The 17,485-nt window shown below is 31.2% G+C and overlaps 1 protein-coding gene across 1 annotated transcript in view; it reads left to right on the top strand.

The window, feature by feature from the left end:
• The window catches only part of LOC128998955 (acetylcholine receptor subunit alpha-like), an 88,872-nt gene that overhangs the window by 53,594 nt on the left and 17,793 nt on the right, over window positions 1–17,485 (top strand). The window contains exons 5-7 of the mRNA XM_054425310.1: window positions 8,675–8,790; window positions 13,154–13,322; window positions 17,109–17,245. Coding sequence (XP_054281285.1) covers window positions 8,675–8,790; window positions 13,154–13,322; window positions 17,109–17,245 — 422 coding nt within the window. The remainder of the gene's footprint in view (window positions 1–8,674; window positions 8,791–13,153; window positions 13,323–17,108; window positions 17,246–17,485) is intronic.

Genomic DNA, 17,485 nt, shown 5'->3' with positions numbered 1-17,485 from the left:
TATCTATCTCGATCAGTCTATTATGGGAGCTGTTAATTATTGAAGAAATAAAAATAAGCTTTTCAATCGATAACAAATTTACTGAAATCCCCTATTATTAGGCAAAAACATAATTCAATAAATACAAAGCAAAACGGTTCAAAGTTGTCAGAAGATATTAAAAACATGATTTTTGCAAGACACCACACTATTTTGCAGCTACTCCAGCTTCAGAGTATTTACACTCTTTGAGATGTGGGAATGTTTTAAAAATATTTTTATGGCTTTTAAAATACTTGAAGTTCTACAACCTGTCCAACAACCAGTTTTAATTGTATTACCTACTTATCCCCCACGCTGGTTTTGGTTTAAACTCCAGGGATATTGCGATGCAAAAAGTATTATTTTAGTATGCTAGCCATGGTTATCTAATGGAATTCTGAATTTTTAGCAGTTGTAATTTCTTCGACTTTTAAGACTATAGGTGAACCTGTTCAGAAGAGTTTCATCTTTTTATTTCTTATCTACAAACTGAGATACGTAAGGAGACCCAAATTTTGTTTGTGAGATTATACACACTCGTAGACTATTTAGCTTATGCCATATACCATGACGAAAACCTTAAGTGTCATAAGTAAAACTTAATATTATCATCATGCGTTATTTTATGTGATTTTTTAAATATTCTACTATATCATCTCTAGAACTATCCTACAAGGTATGTTTTCTCTTTGTTCTGAGAATCTTTTATCTTATTTGGAATTCAAACAGGCATAGTTCTTGGTAAAAAATGGCAAATCCAAATATATTATTTTTTATTTATCTTTATGGAATTTTTTTCTTAGGACGCTAGGCACGAGCCCGGGATTGCTTTTCACATAGCTTCAGAGGTGCGGCACTATCACTTGATAAAATCCTTTAGTGATTTGGATGGATTTGAACCCGGGACCTCAGGGACCGAAGTCTCGCGCTCTAACCACCAGACCAGCTCACTCCCCATCCCTTTATCGTATAGCTCATAATTGACTGAAATAAAAAGAAAATTCAATTGGGGAATATACTTGTTCTAAAAGGTAACTAGAAATATGTTTTCAAGCCTCTGCATACGATTATTAATCTAGGGTTTGTGTTGTACATTTATAACAAAGTATGTATATTTATATATTCCAAAGGTAAGCACGCGATTTACGAAAATACTATTTGTACAAGTTAGTGAGATAATTTACATAAGAGTGTCAAAACTTATATACTAAACTTTTATATACAAGCTAATGATCAATTCATGCCGAGCATGACATATAAATTAGATAGACATTAATAGATAAAACACATTAAAACACATGTTTAAATATTGTATACACGAATCAAAATATATTATCTCTATAGATGTAACTGTCCATATAACTCAGTTCGCATTTGCCTTATCTTCTTATTTCTTTGGCACTGAATGCAGAAATATATTTTAACCTTTTGTACCTCAAATGAATAAACAATTTAAAGTGCAATAAACCTACCTTTGCTAGGTACTAAGTTTAACATCAAGTAGTAATCACTCAAGTAAACATTAGTAGAAAACTAAGTAACTGCTATGAATTAAAAATAAAACTCTTTGTTTTAAAGACGTAAACGTTACAGGTATTTTAAACTAATTGATATCTAAGGTCTAACTAAATGTTTTTTGATTCAGCACAACGTAGAATTACATTAAGAGTACCTAATAAACGCTATTCAGGTCATAAATTGAAAAAAAAAACATTATTAACATAGTCACACAATTAACTCTAAGAATATTAATTATTCTTATTACTATAAAATGTTTGTATCCTTGGCTGGTAAAAATTAAATTTTTTACTGTTTTCCTCTTTAGAATCTCGTTTGACTTCCATTATATTTCAAACACCCAAGAAATGCACAGCTCTTCAAAATGTTTTTCATCACATAGGGTGGATAGTAAAACCAAAAATTTAACCAACAACCTTGTTATTAAATTCAATGAGCTATATCACAGTAGATCTTCAAATGTCAACGATTACGAAGAGTATACGAGCAACCTCAGTGCAGCAAACTGCCATAAAATACACGTCTATTGCTCGTAAACAATATGAAAGCCAAACGTGAGTGAAGTTGCTTTCACAACCCTTATCTTGCTTTACTCTGATATTTTCATTTTAAAAATTATACTGTTTTATAACAGAACCCCGAAGACCAAGATTGTATATATATACTGTTGTATGTCCCACCTTCACATCCTAGGACGCTACGTTAGAACCCGAAGGCTAGAGCTCGGAACTTTTTTACATATAACTTCAGGATAGTCCTAGAGGGTCAAGGTATTATCACTTATATCCATTGGTGATTAGCGGTATTTGAACCCGGGACCTTGGTCTCCGAAGCCCCGAGGTCTACCACTATACCAGCTCGCTCCCCAAAAGTGATACTGTAGTAAATAGTTATATCATTAAACCAGCTTGGAACTTAATTGCTTTGAAAAAAAACATAAAGTTTCATCATCTCCGATTTATAGAATGACTAGCTAGAATTTTTCAAGAGAAAGTTATTACTAGTTTTGTCTAACGTCGTCTTTAGACTTGGTGGGGTAAGGTGACGGGGTTTGTGACTCTACTCGGGGGTTTGTCATTCTACTCGGGGGTTTTTGATTCTACTCGGGGGTTTTTGATTCTACTCGGGGGTTTGTGATTCTACTCGGGGGTTTGTGATTCTACTCGGGGGTTTTTGATTCTACTCGGGGGTTTGTGATTCTACTCGGGGGTTTTTGATTCTACTCGGGGGTTTGTGATTCTACTCGGGGGTTTGTGATTCTACTCGGGGGTTTGTGATTCTACTCGGGGGTTTGTGATCGGTCGTTTGACTAAGGTATCCTTTCTCTGACTAGGGATGCAGTTTTGAGCGTAGAATGCAGTGGTGCTGTGTCGTGCATCTGTGTTCGCTGTGGGCAACGGTCAGTGGACCGATGTTAGAGTAGAACATGTAGCTGTTCCCTACATGAAAACAAAGATAAACACACTAAACACCTAAACACAACATCTAAACACCAAAAACTATCAAAACATTGGCAGGGGAGAATTGAAAATAAATTTGAAAACAATTATTAAATTATTGTTTACATTATTACCAATCATTTTGAAGTAATACATGTGTTAAAAGTTAAAAATAGGTTGTTAAATAAAATTAAACCTTCTAAAATTTATCAAACGATAATGTTTTTGTTTGTAAAAGTATCTTTGGATATAGAGTTTTTTTTTTATTTAATTTGTAACTGAATGAGACGCTAGTATTTTCAAAGTTTGGCATTAAATTGAAAATTATTATGTAACTAAAATGAAGACTATTGTATGAAATTAATTTTCATGCAAAAATGGAAGTTAGATTTGTTACTAAAAACCACTTGATTCAGATAAAAGTTTAAAAACTGTCGTAGCTACAGATACCATTGATTTCTAACTCTTTAAACCAGCCACATATAAACAGCTGTTATTTACATTAATCATCTAACAAGAACTTACAAAAACACTAAACAGACACATATGTTGAATGTCGTTTCTGTGTACTTGCTCGTAATTTCGCAATATTTCATAAATCTTTCAAACATTTAACGGATTATTCGTTATGTCCCATTAAATGTTTTACGAATGAGATAATAAAACTCGAGCAGATTTTTATTCGTAATATAAACCTTAAAACTGTCATTTGCGTAGGAATAAATAATAAATCAAAGGAGAGAAGAGGTCCAGGAATAAAATGGTAAGGTGCAAAAGTAGCTTAAACTTTAATTTTGTAAATAATTTAACAATAAATGGTTGGATAAACTGTATAATAATGGCACGCAGTCCTTAATAGTTTACGCTTTTCATTTTATTTTTTGGCAACTGGTTAGTTTAAACCAGCAAACCCTTGCATGTTTAACAAACTAATCCAAACAAACAAATCTTAAACCTTAGGTTTTGTCACACAAAGTAGACTCATCACATCTGCGCTTAGATATAGAGTCACATCTTAGACTTAAAGTAGACATCACATCTTAGATGCTTGCACTAACAAACGACTAAATTCCACCCCCTTTTGTAAATATTTTTCTAATATATGCATTTAATATAATATCGCACGGGTTTGGAGGTTTCATATTTCAATAAAGTTGGTTACTTCAATTGTAAAACGTTTTCAGGTATTGTGTTTAGCAAAGTTAAATTCACCAGCGAAGAAGGTAGTTAGTTCATAGTATACATTCTTCAAAACGGCTTTTAAATAATTAACATAAAAAGTGGCAGTTAATGGGGGCAAAGGTTTGTTTCTTGGAATTTTGGATTTAAGTTTTTTATGGATATTTTCCATAGTCAACAAACGACTAATTGGTGGTTTCTATGGACAGTAATAAATACAACTCTTTGTTAACAAACGTTTATTTCCAAAGTAAATAAATATTGGTAGTTGGTATATTGGTAAATTAATAATACTGGTAGAAAAATAAGTAAAAAACGAGCTCAATTACTGTAATTATCAAGGTTTGAAAATAACTTTATAACACGGTAATAACTTTAGTACTTATAGAATTTCTTTTAACATCAATGTTAATATAATTTTTTTCAAAATAAGATAACTTTTCAAAAGTGTATAAAACCTTACCTATGTTAACCTTGTATATAATTAAACATTTTAAACTAGGTTTCATAATTTGAAACTATTTATTTTTAAGTACATTGGTTCCTAATGATTTTAAATTATATGCCTCATGTGCATGTAACGACTGCTTTAAAAACATACTTTTCTTAGTCTTCACCTTAGTAATGTTAAATATATTTTGTCCATACTGAATTTCCACAACAAATAACACAAACAATTTAATTTCATTACATAAACATTTTAATGTTTAAGTGAATTATTTTGTTTCAACAATAATTATAATTTTACATACCCATTTAAGAGTCAAACTGAAATTCGCTTTTACATAGTTCAACTTTCTTATAGAATGTGTACAACGTAGCCTAGATAGTTAGATATGTAACCATGAGTGATTAATTATCCTGCACTAAAAAGTAAAAAATATATAACCACTTGTTCTATAATACATAATAATGAATAAATAACAAAAATATAATATCGTATGAATAAAACACATAAATTATGTAAGACACACACAAACACACACGCTAGGGAGGTAAGTAGTGTATAGTGTATCGTGTATAATGTATAGCTCCCTCGTGCAAGAATGTGTATGTTAGTGTATGTGTATATGTATGTAAATGTTATGTCAGAGCATGTAAACTATACACTGCATGTTGTATGTGAATGGTATACTAGATGCATTTTGTTAATATAAGATAGCTAACACTCTTTGTAAATTGACGCTTCTCTCGACTTTTGATCACTCTATTTTATGTGATCACAATTTATCGAAATATTAGTGCAGACGAAACGTGTGCTAATAAATAAATAGTTAATCTAAATTATCAGATATAAATATAAATAGATTTGATAAATTAAAAATTGTGATCATATAGCAGTGTTTTACGTGCTAATATGTAAATATTTTCTGTAAATAAGCTGTTTTGTTTGCTGATTACCTTTCCCATAAAGTAAAAAACCTAATCTAATCTAACTCAACAACCGTATGTGAAGGTAAGTAAATAAATAAGTAGAATTTTTATCGGTCGCAACGATAATATTTAAATGATAATACGTTTTCATCTGTAGTCACGTTACACTGTCATTTGGCTGCTACGACTAGATCGTCCTTAAATATTAAGTATAATGATTATACAAAGACATTATGATCCAAACCAGGTGTAATATTCATTTGACTTGCATATAATTTAACCCCGACAAATATTAATACAAAATGTATTGGTTTTGCACAAACTAAGTAAATTAGATACTTTCAATTAATGTATAAAATTTAGAAGAAACTTAGCATCTGGCAACAATAGTCTTGATGATAATAAAAAAAAATTAAAATGGCCATTTAATATACAGGGTGTTCAAAAAAGGAGCGGACAAAATTTACGTAGCGAATCCTTGGGTCAAAATAAATAGAAAATTTAACAATAACATTTTCTCCAAAATTGCTTTGTTATCCAGATATCCGCCATTTTGTATTTTTTACATAAACATTTTTATCTTTGAGTTTTTTTAACCGATCTTTATGACACTTGGTATGTATGTTAAAGTAGAAGAGGCCCATTGTAGAAAAGAAAATTCATCTTGATTCAACTAGAAATTTCAAAATGGTGGCCATTTTAATCTTTTGAACTTAAATTACAAAAAAAAGGTAGATTTGATGAAAAGATGCTACGTACTTATTTAGCATTTAAAATTCCCTATCAAACGATACCAAGGTTAAAAAGATCAAATAAGAAATAGGTTAAATATAACGAGTTGTAAAATGGGGCAAACCTGACTAGTTCAACTTTATTCTACCCCATAAATCTATCTATACATAAATTATGTCCCCACCCATTTTGAACATCCTTTATGCATATTATATTTAGTTAATTTGGTGTATAAATAACGAGAAGAGCCTGATGATGCCACCAAAAGCGAAAAAATACGCAAAAAACTTAACCTATAAATCAAGAACCGAGGCAATCATTAATAATAGAATTTTTAATAGTTTTGAATCTAAATTCTTCTAAGATGAAATAGGCTATGTTATCGCGCAAAAACAATTCAAAGCTTTTGATTACTTGTATTAGATAAGCAAGAAATGTGCATAATAGGATATATGCTTTATATAAATGAACAATAACTGCTTTAAATTATACTTAATTTTGTAAGTATTTGGTATACCTTTTCTTTTATTGTAGTTTCTAATGAAAAGAAGATTTATAATAATTTTAGTTAAGAGATTAACTGAACATGAACACCGAAACGTATGCTATTTTATTTTGAGTACCATATTAAATTTGATAGCCTTAATAAACCAAGAAAATAACCGGAAACGTTCTAAAACCGTCAAATAATCTTAAATCATAAATACAATCAAATAATAAATGGTGATACAAAACAAATCATCCTTCATTTCGTTTATAAAAACACAAATAAACTAAATTAAACTAATTATAATATTTCTCACAGCTTACCGAATCTATGTTATCTTCTTGAAACTGAAATCATCTGGTTCAGTGGAAATAAACATGTTTGGTACAAACCTACATACAATCAGATTAGTAATCTATTTAATTAATTCATTTCAATGACAAACAATAGTAATAGCCTTCCTAAATATCAACATAACACGATTAAATTGACCAATGATTTTTCTTAACGTGATATAGCTGTTTCATTAATCATGTTATAAAAGTTGTTGATAAAATAATAATATTGTGACTACCATTTTGGATATTCACTAATAGTTTTACTCGTTCCCAGTTTTTGTAGGAAACATTTATTGTTAGTTTAGAGTTTGATACTGACTTATAAAACACTACATTTTAGCGTTACATTATCCCTTAATTTTATACATTGAAATTTAATTGTAAACAAACTCCCGTTACTAAAATGTACAAAAGGGCCAACATATTCAACAATGCAGCGAAACCAACAATAACTCGCTTAACATTCCGCTGAACAATTCATTTATTTAATCAAGCCCAGATTAAATACATTTTCAATGAACTAATCGCTCTTTGTTTGTAAAGCTTGCTCATATTACATACTTCAACCCAGCAGAGCAACTATTTTATTGTGAACACCGATGATTTACCAGCAAAGCATTGAATTAGTGGGCTTAAAAACCAGATGGAATATGGAAATTACTTTTATACGGTGATAAAAGACAGTATATTACTTAGTTCAATTTGGTATGATAGTGTAAAATAAAATTACAATAAATATCTTTAGTCAAGTAAAGATCTTTATTTGAATGAAAATGCACATTAAATATGTTCTTCTGAAATCTTAGAATAGATTAAACACTTACTTGTAGAAATGTATGTTAATAGCTTGTAATAGCTTGTTGTTACCAGAGACAGCTAAAGACGAATTTCAGGTTTAGTTCAGTTGATGTAATAGGCTTCTTTTGTGTTTCTAAAACAAATTTTGACCACGGTATTTCAATTGTTTGTAATATATTTGTATAATGTTGTCTATCCCTTGGTATTATATAGAAAGAGTAAAGTAAATATCGCAAATCCATCTGGAAATAAGAGAGACAGATTTAGTCTAGCGCACGCAAACGTCACCAATGTGAAACGCAAATCAGGGCAGGCATGATCATACAATAGGCTGTCTATCTTCATAGACTTGCACTATTCACAATCAACGGAGAAATCCAAACTAAACTTAAGCGCTTTACTTACCTACTGGTTTACTTAATTTTTCGTTCACAAAATTGTCCTGCCTCAAAAGTACCAAAATAGTCTAAGCAGCAATCAATGACAGTGGAACTGAAGGCCCGAGAATAACACGAGAAGCTAAACAGCTTTTTAAACCTAAACCCTACCTAAAATCTACCTAAGTATCGTAATTCCCGCGTAAGACATCGGTTAAGACGCATAAGCAACTAAAGAAACGATATTCAACATTTAAAACACAAAGGAAACATAACAAATAAACATAAACCATCTCTAATTAAACGATTTGGCGTTTCCAGACAGGGGAGCCGAGGACAAAGAGTAGTCGGCTACAGAGAAAGACTGTGAGTTTGCTAGTCTAGGGTAGCAATGTGTGTGTGTGTTTATAGGTAGACCTGCGACATATGGATGAAAAACAGGGCTCCAACATAGTGGAGGTCGGAGTTGACCTGTCGGAGTTTTACATGTCTGTGGAGTGGGACATACTGGAGGTTCCAGCAGTGAGGTTTGTTATTTATTTTTATTCATTGTGTATATACAAATAATTAAGTAACGTAGAAATACAGTTTAATACAGCTGCGGGACTATAGTTATTTGTGTAACTAGTGTGCGAAGTGGCACTTTGTTGCACATGTGGAAGCAACAAAAGGTTTAAATTACCTCCGTCAAGTGATCCTAGATTGTAGTTGGTCGACTACAGCTGTTTCGTGTTCACTAACACATCTTTAGGTCAAATGTTACATTGATTTATTTCACGGAATGGTCGTCATGAGGTTAAAAGTTCACAAATAAAACTTACACGTACACGAAACATTAAACATTAATTAATTGGCCAAAGCACAAATGTAAAGAACGTGAAGTTTACAAAAGACGGACACGTGCGGCGCTAGTATAAGATAGGCGACCTACCTTCTGTAGTCAACCAACTACAATCTAGGATCATTTGACTGATACAGGTAATTTAACCCTTTTGTAGTAAAACTCAGTGATCCAGAGGCTATACCATAAAAATAATAAGGACATGTGGAAGGTTTCTCGAGTGCAGTAAAGGCACTTTACACTCGTGTTACACATTATAGTTTTCCTACAGTTACTATAACGCATAGAAATAATTAGTCTTTCAAACACTAAACACGTTTTAGATTAGGTTAAATCCAAACATTAAACGAAATAGGAAACACTCCACCAGCTGATCGTAGTCGAAGTTTTAGTGTTACCAACTTATTTTCAAGAGTAGCCTACACGTATTAAGTGCCTAATAAAAGCACACTTTTTGTTGTTAGGTTGGGATACTTGAGTGTGCCTAAAGTAAGCAAATGCAGCTACTTTGCGTGCTATAATCAGTGCAAGGAAGCCCACTTTGTCAGGAAACTGTATCAATAAGTAGTTTTTCCATCTAGGGTAAAAAGAATCACTTATTGTCAAGGTACATTTTTCTCAATTTTATAAGTTCATCGCTGATTATGTAGAAGTACTGTATGTAGAAGTACAACTCATTGATAAATATACTATCTTATACATTAAGGCTGAATGGTTGTAGTACTCAAAGACAATCTGAGAAAAGTCAGAAGCTTTTTGATTGTTTGAAACTTGACCCAGCTGTCCTTGTGCATTGGGCTTTTAAAAAGAAACAGCTAGTTTTAGTTAGTGACAAAGCTAAATGGATAATTTTACTTTATTGTACACCAAATTTAAACTCATATTTAGCTAGAAACACATTTACAGAGTACGCCATTCTCAAAGTGAATTATTTAAGTTTGTATGTTTATCATCGTGTCCCACAGTATGTTGTAACTAAGAAATACCCCAACTAGTTTTAAATGTAAAATCAGTAATTAGATTTTATTTTAGTGTAAGTCGAGTAATGACTGTTGAATACTCAAGTGAACACTCAATCTATATGAACCACTCTGTCGCATTTTTTTTTACTAAAAAGAACATGGTTGAGTGAGCCAGTCACAGATTGCACTAGTGTATATTATTATATCTACCTTATTTGTTGTCACTGAGATATATTACTTGATTTAGAAGATGCTTAGTAAGTTGTCTTATCAGTTTTACTTGGTAAAAAACCGCATATTCGACAGAAATCAGTAATTTAAATCAGCTCAATCTGGCAGTGTCTCACATCAACTAAGTCAATTTGATTTAAAAACTGGTTATATCTTTCACATGGGAAAGTAACGTCTCTATAGTCAAAGGTAATACACATTGAAACTAGGTGACGATAACAACATTTTGTTCACAATGGAAAAACAAGCTGCATGCTTATAGACTTTTTCCAGCGTTTATATTAACCAATAATTGACGCATTCTGGCATTTGTTGTCTATTTTAAGCTAATATGAACATGCTAGTGAAAATGGAGTGAGATGATTTCATTATCTTTGTTACTGGCTAAAATCAGTGTTTTTGCCCAGTACCATTTGTTTCACGTTTAACGTTATCGGGATAATTGAGTCCAATCAACAAGATTATAAGACGAGCACTTTATCTAAATTTTTTATATTTAATTACACTATATTACCTGCTTTGGTTAAATTCTTCTTCCTCTCCTGCCGTTCATCGTATAGCTCACGAGAAATAGTAAATGTATTTACAATTCTTAGCCACTGGTCATCAACTAACTAAATTATTTGTACAGCCACAATTCTTTCACTAAATTATTTCTAATTTGAGGACGGTTGTTTGTACTAAATTAGGTGAGAAGTTGAATAACGCTATTACCTATTGTGAGAAAAAATATTATTTTGTATCACGTTTGTTAAAAACAACGGTTATTTAGACTTTTTGACTAAAATAACATAAACACTACATAGGTAAACCAACTACTGTTGCAAAGTTCAATTTAGAGACTTTGCTTAAAATTCTAACGAAACAAAATTTAAGAAAATTGGTTCATACATGAGAGAAAAAACTAATTTGTTTAATACTGCGTAGGCCTACATCGATATTTATGCTTATTAGGTAATTACCAATTAAACAGCTGATTGTTTAAGCTAACCGGCAATGATGATACCGCAGACTGCAGATATTTTTTGATACGAGGTATTAAAAGTATATAGTTTTTTCAACACAACATTATATTCAGCCAAATTATTATAACCACACTCGTTTCCCGAATTTCTACATGAAGTTCTGTTTTACTCTGAATTAAATGTTACAATTCAACACTTAACACGGATAACACGTTTTTAAGTGTTTATAGACATGAAATATATTTACAACATTATATTAATTGGATGGTTGTTAACAAAATTATAATTTATGAATGAAGTTTTTAGTAGCGAGTTTCTGTTTGTCATAGGCCTACTTATTAGTCTACCGGAGAGTTAAAATAATACAGATATTTTGTAGAGAGAAGAAAGATTCATAACAATCTAAAATGAAAATTTTGCTTGAACGTTCGTATTGAAAGTATTGAAAGCTCAATAAAAATAGCATTCGATCAAGTATCTATACAATTGATCCGCGTTTTTGATTGAAGGGTGTATTCTAGATGTTCTTCGAATCGTTATAAAACCACTTAGAGCTTGGAAATCCAACATCACAAAAGTCGGGTTCCTGAGCCAAAACAAAGGATTTTTTAGCTTTTCACTTCATTGTGAATGATTTGTGAGATTTAATTTTTAAAATATTAGTTACAACAACCACTTCTTTAATAACCTATATATTTTTAACTTATAATATCTAATAATTATTATTGTAGCCAAAGTTATCGATGAATTTTCCATTTCTTACATAATTAATAAATTTGATATTGAGTATTGATATAATCTCTTTACTTAATGCGAAGGCTTTTATTACAATATTATCTATATTAAACATCTTATAATTTTTACTTAACTCGAACCGCTGATATGGTTAAATTACGAGATACAAACAGTTAATTTTATCTAATCAGCAGTTTGCTCAATCTTTTCGAAAACATGTTAAGGTTAATATGGATACTTTTGTGATATTACAAAGTATAACAAGATAAAGTAGCTATGCAGCAAAATAGTATATTTCATCACTAGGGCCTAAAGTGACTCTTTTTGACACGAGGTCAAGTGTTACAATCGAGGCGAAGCCGAGGTCGGAAAATGATCGAGGGTTAAAAGGTAACTTTTTGCCCATGTGGTGAACTATAGTTTTCTTCATATTGCATCATTAATTAACAAAAACAAAGCTGGAAACCCAAATAATGTTTATGTAAAGAAACCTCTCAAAACGACTTCCAGCTTGTTTTCTCTACTAATGCAAATAAGCAGCTGTTTGATAAGTGATTCAATTATTTCGTCTATTACGATTGTGTTGAGCAATCAAGAACAATAGGCTAAAACCTTACCTTATAAATCAATCGATAAATAATTTCGATCGATACGATTGCCACAATTGAAATTTACAACTGATTACAACAGCAGATTTTTACTCCCTAGGGACTAAAAATAATTTTTACTCCCTAGAGAGTACAAATACTACTTACCTACGACGCATGCATTAAAAACGGATGTTTTTGCCGCAGTATGACGACAAATTGTTAGTAGGGAGGTTTTGTTAGTATGGTAACACCAATACCATCAAACAACAATACAAACAGCTGATGGCAAAAAGTACCGTTTTACAATAAATTGTCATGCACTTGTTCATTTCAATCGGATTTCCACACAAATCAAATAAACCCTTATACTGCTTCCGTATATGGTATCTACACACTTGGCAATATTCAGTATACAGGAACGACAACTAATTGCAAACATTTAAGGCGTGATTTATTAGCTGGTCTTAAATACTGAAGAATATCGTCCTAATAATATTCAACTCTGTATGAAGACTGAGTGAGTAAAGTTATAATTAGTTTTGAGCACTAATCACAACTGTGTGCAGGAACGAGAGGTTTTACACATGCTGTGATGAACCATACCTCGACATCACCTTCAACATCACCATGCGAAGGAAAACTCTATTCTACACTGTAAACATCATCATCCCTTGCATGGGAATCTCATTTCTCACAGTGCTAACTTTCTATCTGCCCTCCGACAGTGGTGAGAAGGTAAGTTAAAAGATGTTGGTATTTTACAAATGATCTTGGTAGCGATATTTCAATTGTTGAAATTAAATAGTAGTTCTTCTTAATTGGACCAACTTAGGAGCTCATGGTCCTTTCTTAAAGTTTATCTCTTCTTTAGAAATTCTTGTTTAGTAGTTTATGACAAAACAGCAAAAAATGGAGGTTAAACCAATTTCTAGATCGTTGGTCTTCGGGATATTATTCATATTCCTAATTGTTATTGAGTCGGCGAAGACAGTTTTAGACGATTTGGATGCTTATCAATACGTCTTCGGGACAAACTACAATTCAACTGACATTGTTAAACTGAGTACATTATTATGAAATCGTAGTTACTTCACAATTCCGTATAAATAATTATGTTGATATTTCACGTAAGATGTTATAAAATCTATGTAAGGTTACGAATAAACAACTTCGTAGTTCTTGGCGTGAATTAGATTCAATTTACTTGGGCTATTCTAAGTAATTGTAGACCTTTTTGGTATTTTAAAAGCCCCACCATGTAAAAAAAAAGTAATCCCTGGGAAATTTGCTAAAAGTAGAATACATTACATGGCATATTTCCTGATGAAATATAATTTAAAATCTGTAACCTCTTGAACCAAAATCGGTTATTCGGGATAAACAAAGAATAATATAGAAATTCCTTAGTAATTCCCACTTAGTCTATGTTTCATAAAGTATATTTGTCGCTTACATGTCAAGATATGAAGTATTTGTTTTTCGATAGCAACAGAAGATTTCTGATGTTTCTTACATGGGGTGCAATTCCAACCCCATACGTAGATAGATGTAGGCAGGGCTACGATTTCAGTGGGGTACATATCTCTTTTCAATTTCTAATATAATCATCCATGTTCACTTTTATCATTCCTACATTCAATAAACTAGATTATGTTACAGGCCAACTGCAGCAATTGTACACATAATCTATGTAACCCCCTGTGTATGACGTCAAAATGACGTCGATGCTCGGCAGGGGGTGCGATTCCATGGGGGTGCAATTCTGGTGACCCGAATAATGTCATTCGACACACGGACAAGTTTCGACCCCTGCTTCTTTTTATTTGTAAAACTTGAGCTCGTATAGAAAAGATTTACTGAAGTTTCTAGTGATGAAATATAATTTCATAATTCTATCTATCCTGTGTATTACGTTTTTTGACCAGTCTGTATAAAGATACAAAGATGTTTTTTCCTGTACAAAGATGCATCTTGTGGTAAATTCATCATTTCGTACTTTTTCTAATTTTCAATCAGCTGGTTTAGTTTTAGTTTGTTTCAATATAATAATATAATTCAAACAAAAATAGCGATGGAAACGTTTGAAGCTGACAAATTCATGCATATTCTTTCCTTACGCTTAAAAGTTGCGTAGCATTTTTAAATTAAAATATTTTTTTTCGAGTTATGAGCTCAATACATCTAGTTGACAGTAAACAAGTTGTGCCTTGTCAAGTTACATTCCAACTGAGTATCAATTGATTGAACCTGACAACTGACACCAGCTAAAGGGGTATTTTTAGAGCCTCAACTCGTTAAGTTTTCTTTTAAAAATACAGTTATTAAATTATTAGAAGTTATTTTAAAAATTTTTTAAAACTTAAATATTTAAATTAGGAAATTTATAAGTTTATGAATATTTTTTTAGATAATGTCTATTTAGAGAAGCAACCAATAACGTGGTACAAATATATGTGTATAAATAAATAACTTCGTTATTGTGCAGCTACACGAATAAATTAAAATACATTTTACAACACTATTCGATGTATTAAAATGTATAATGCAACAATTTACAAGAAGGTAAAACTGTGTAAAAATCGTCATGAGACTCGCAATCAGTCTTCGTGCATATTTACCGTCTAGCTAAAGATAACAACTGTATTCTATACTGAATAAATACGTATTATTTTAGGATACGTCTTTTCGATGTATATGAAATGAAGATTGCGGTGTAATACAAATTCTATTTCAAAGTTTACAAACTATACCCATACTTAAACAAGTGATCTTTAACTTTGTACTAATCAGATATACATCTTAACCTGAAGAACAATATTTTACAGCAAACAATTTAGTATCTCAAAATCTCACATTGATGTTTGTAATTTTTGGTTACTGAATTGTTAGCTTTAAACATCGTACGTTTTATCTCATGTTTTCCTCGTTAAGAATAAAGTTATTATAAACTGTTTATGAATATATCTGCACTATATTTTGCCAATGTTGTATAATTTCCTTGTGTACCCAAAAACTAAGTATTCGTTGGGTATGATCAAATATTTTTAAATCATAATGGTTAAGAACCTTTTTTGGGTAAAAATTCAATGAACATACTGAAAATTGGCTTGTTACTCAGGTTTGGCACAAGAAATACATTTTGAATTACATAAGGGTAAAAACATGATACTTATTTATTTAATCTAACGGACATCTCCATTTCTTTCATGTAAAAAACGAAAGGGGTCCAAAAACTCATGATGACTAATTGTAAACATTTACAAGAACAAAAACAGTTGAATAGAACAAGTACATAAGAACATAAGTACGCGGGCAAATGAAAAGTGATGACTTGGCTTATTAACGGTAACTATAACAATGCATGGTACAACAAATTAACAAATTATTCACCCTATAAAGCTTATGCAGGTCAAAAAGAATGACCAGAACAAATAGTTAATAAACGAATTAATGATGACAAATTTGTTAAGGGTACTCATAAACTAATATAAATCCAATTTGATATGACAAGACAACAACAAAAAACCTAAGAGCTAAATAAAAACTGACAAAATATAGGCAATAACCTTCCTTGGTTTAATGTGTTTTATGGAAATTTTGCTATGAAAGACACAAATACTTCATACCTTAACATGTAAGCGAAAGATAATTTGTTTAAAACTTAGACTAAGTGAGGACTTATTAAAGATTTTCCGAATTATTGTTTTATCTTAAATAAACGATTTTGATTTTAGAAGTTTCAGATAGTCTTTGGAATTTAAGTTATATTTCATTAAGCCGTAAGCTAACCCATATGATATTATAATCTAAATTATATATCTCATGTTAACCGTAATCCAACTAACAATGTATTCTACTTTCTTTAACATTTTGGGACTTTTTAATACCAAAGAGGACTACAATGGCCATTAGAATAGCACAAGTACATTGAATCTAAAAATCACGCCAAGAAGTATTTGTTCTTTATATTGTTCATAGTTTGGAATACATTTTACGTGAAATATCAATATAATTTAAATGAGTGTAGAGGATGCATTTAATAATTTCATTCTATATTTTTGTATTTTACCAAATTTAAGCGAAGTGGGTTGATGTTTTCCTGTCATAAAACAGTTCCAAATATGGTAATTTTAAAGAATATAAATTTGTTCCAAATATGAAAATTCTACCAATCGTTTTGTTCCGGATATAAAGATCCTACTCACCATAAATTAGTTCCACATATGAAGATTTTATAGACCACCAATTAGTTCCAAATACGAATTTTCTACCAAACATAATTTTAGTCCCGTAACAGAGAAATTATTTTTACATCCGCCCTTCAAGCTATTGCCAAAACCTCAGTAAAAACTGTGAGACTAAAGTTTCTTAGTGATGAGAAAATACTTGTTTGTTACCAGGATTGTAACTTCTGGCATGCCATGCATTTTTCACAATGGAATTTGTACAAAAAATATTAAGAAATATAATATTCATGTTTTACTTTAGTATCAGGACTTTAAATTGATTCTTTTCTTTCAGGTTACACTCTCAATTTCAATTCTTATTAGTCTCCACGTGTTCTTCCTGCTAGTAGTGGAGATCATCCCCCCGACATCGCTGGTCGTCCCCCTTTTAGGAAAATACCTCATATTTGCCATGATACTTGTATCTATAAGGTAAGTAAATAGAAACAAAATTATTCATGGGAGTTCAAAACAAATGCATTAAGTTAACTCAATATACACATGACAAGAAGGTTAATTGGAAAAGAATAATGGAACACTAACGAAATGCTAATTTCCGGAAAAGAAAACAATGGAATATAAGATAACGTTGTTGCACTTGCTCAATTTTGGTTCTCGTGGAGGATTTTAAATTCACTGTATTTCCTATTTCACATTTAAGTAAACGTTTTA

The sequence above is a fragment of the Macrosteles quadrilineatus genome, unplaced genomic scaffold (genome assembly GCF_028750875.1).
Source record: "Macrosteles quadrilineatus isolate MER2022 unplaced genomic scaffold, UCM_ALF_1.0 Scaffold_7__1_contigs__length_78375512, whole genome shotgun sequence".
Taxonomy (NCBI): Eukaryota; Metazoa; Arthropoda; class Insecta; order Hemiptera; family Cicadellidae; genus Macrosteles; species Macrosteles quadrilineatus.
The sequence above is the reverse complement of the archived record's forward strand: the minus strand, read 5'-3'. Positions and strand labels throughout refer to the sequence as shown.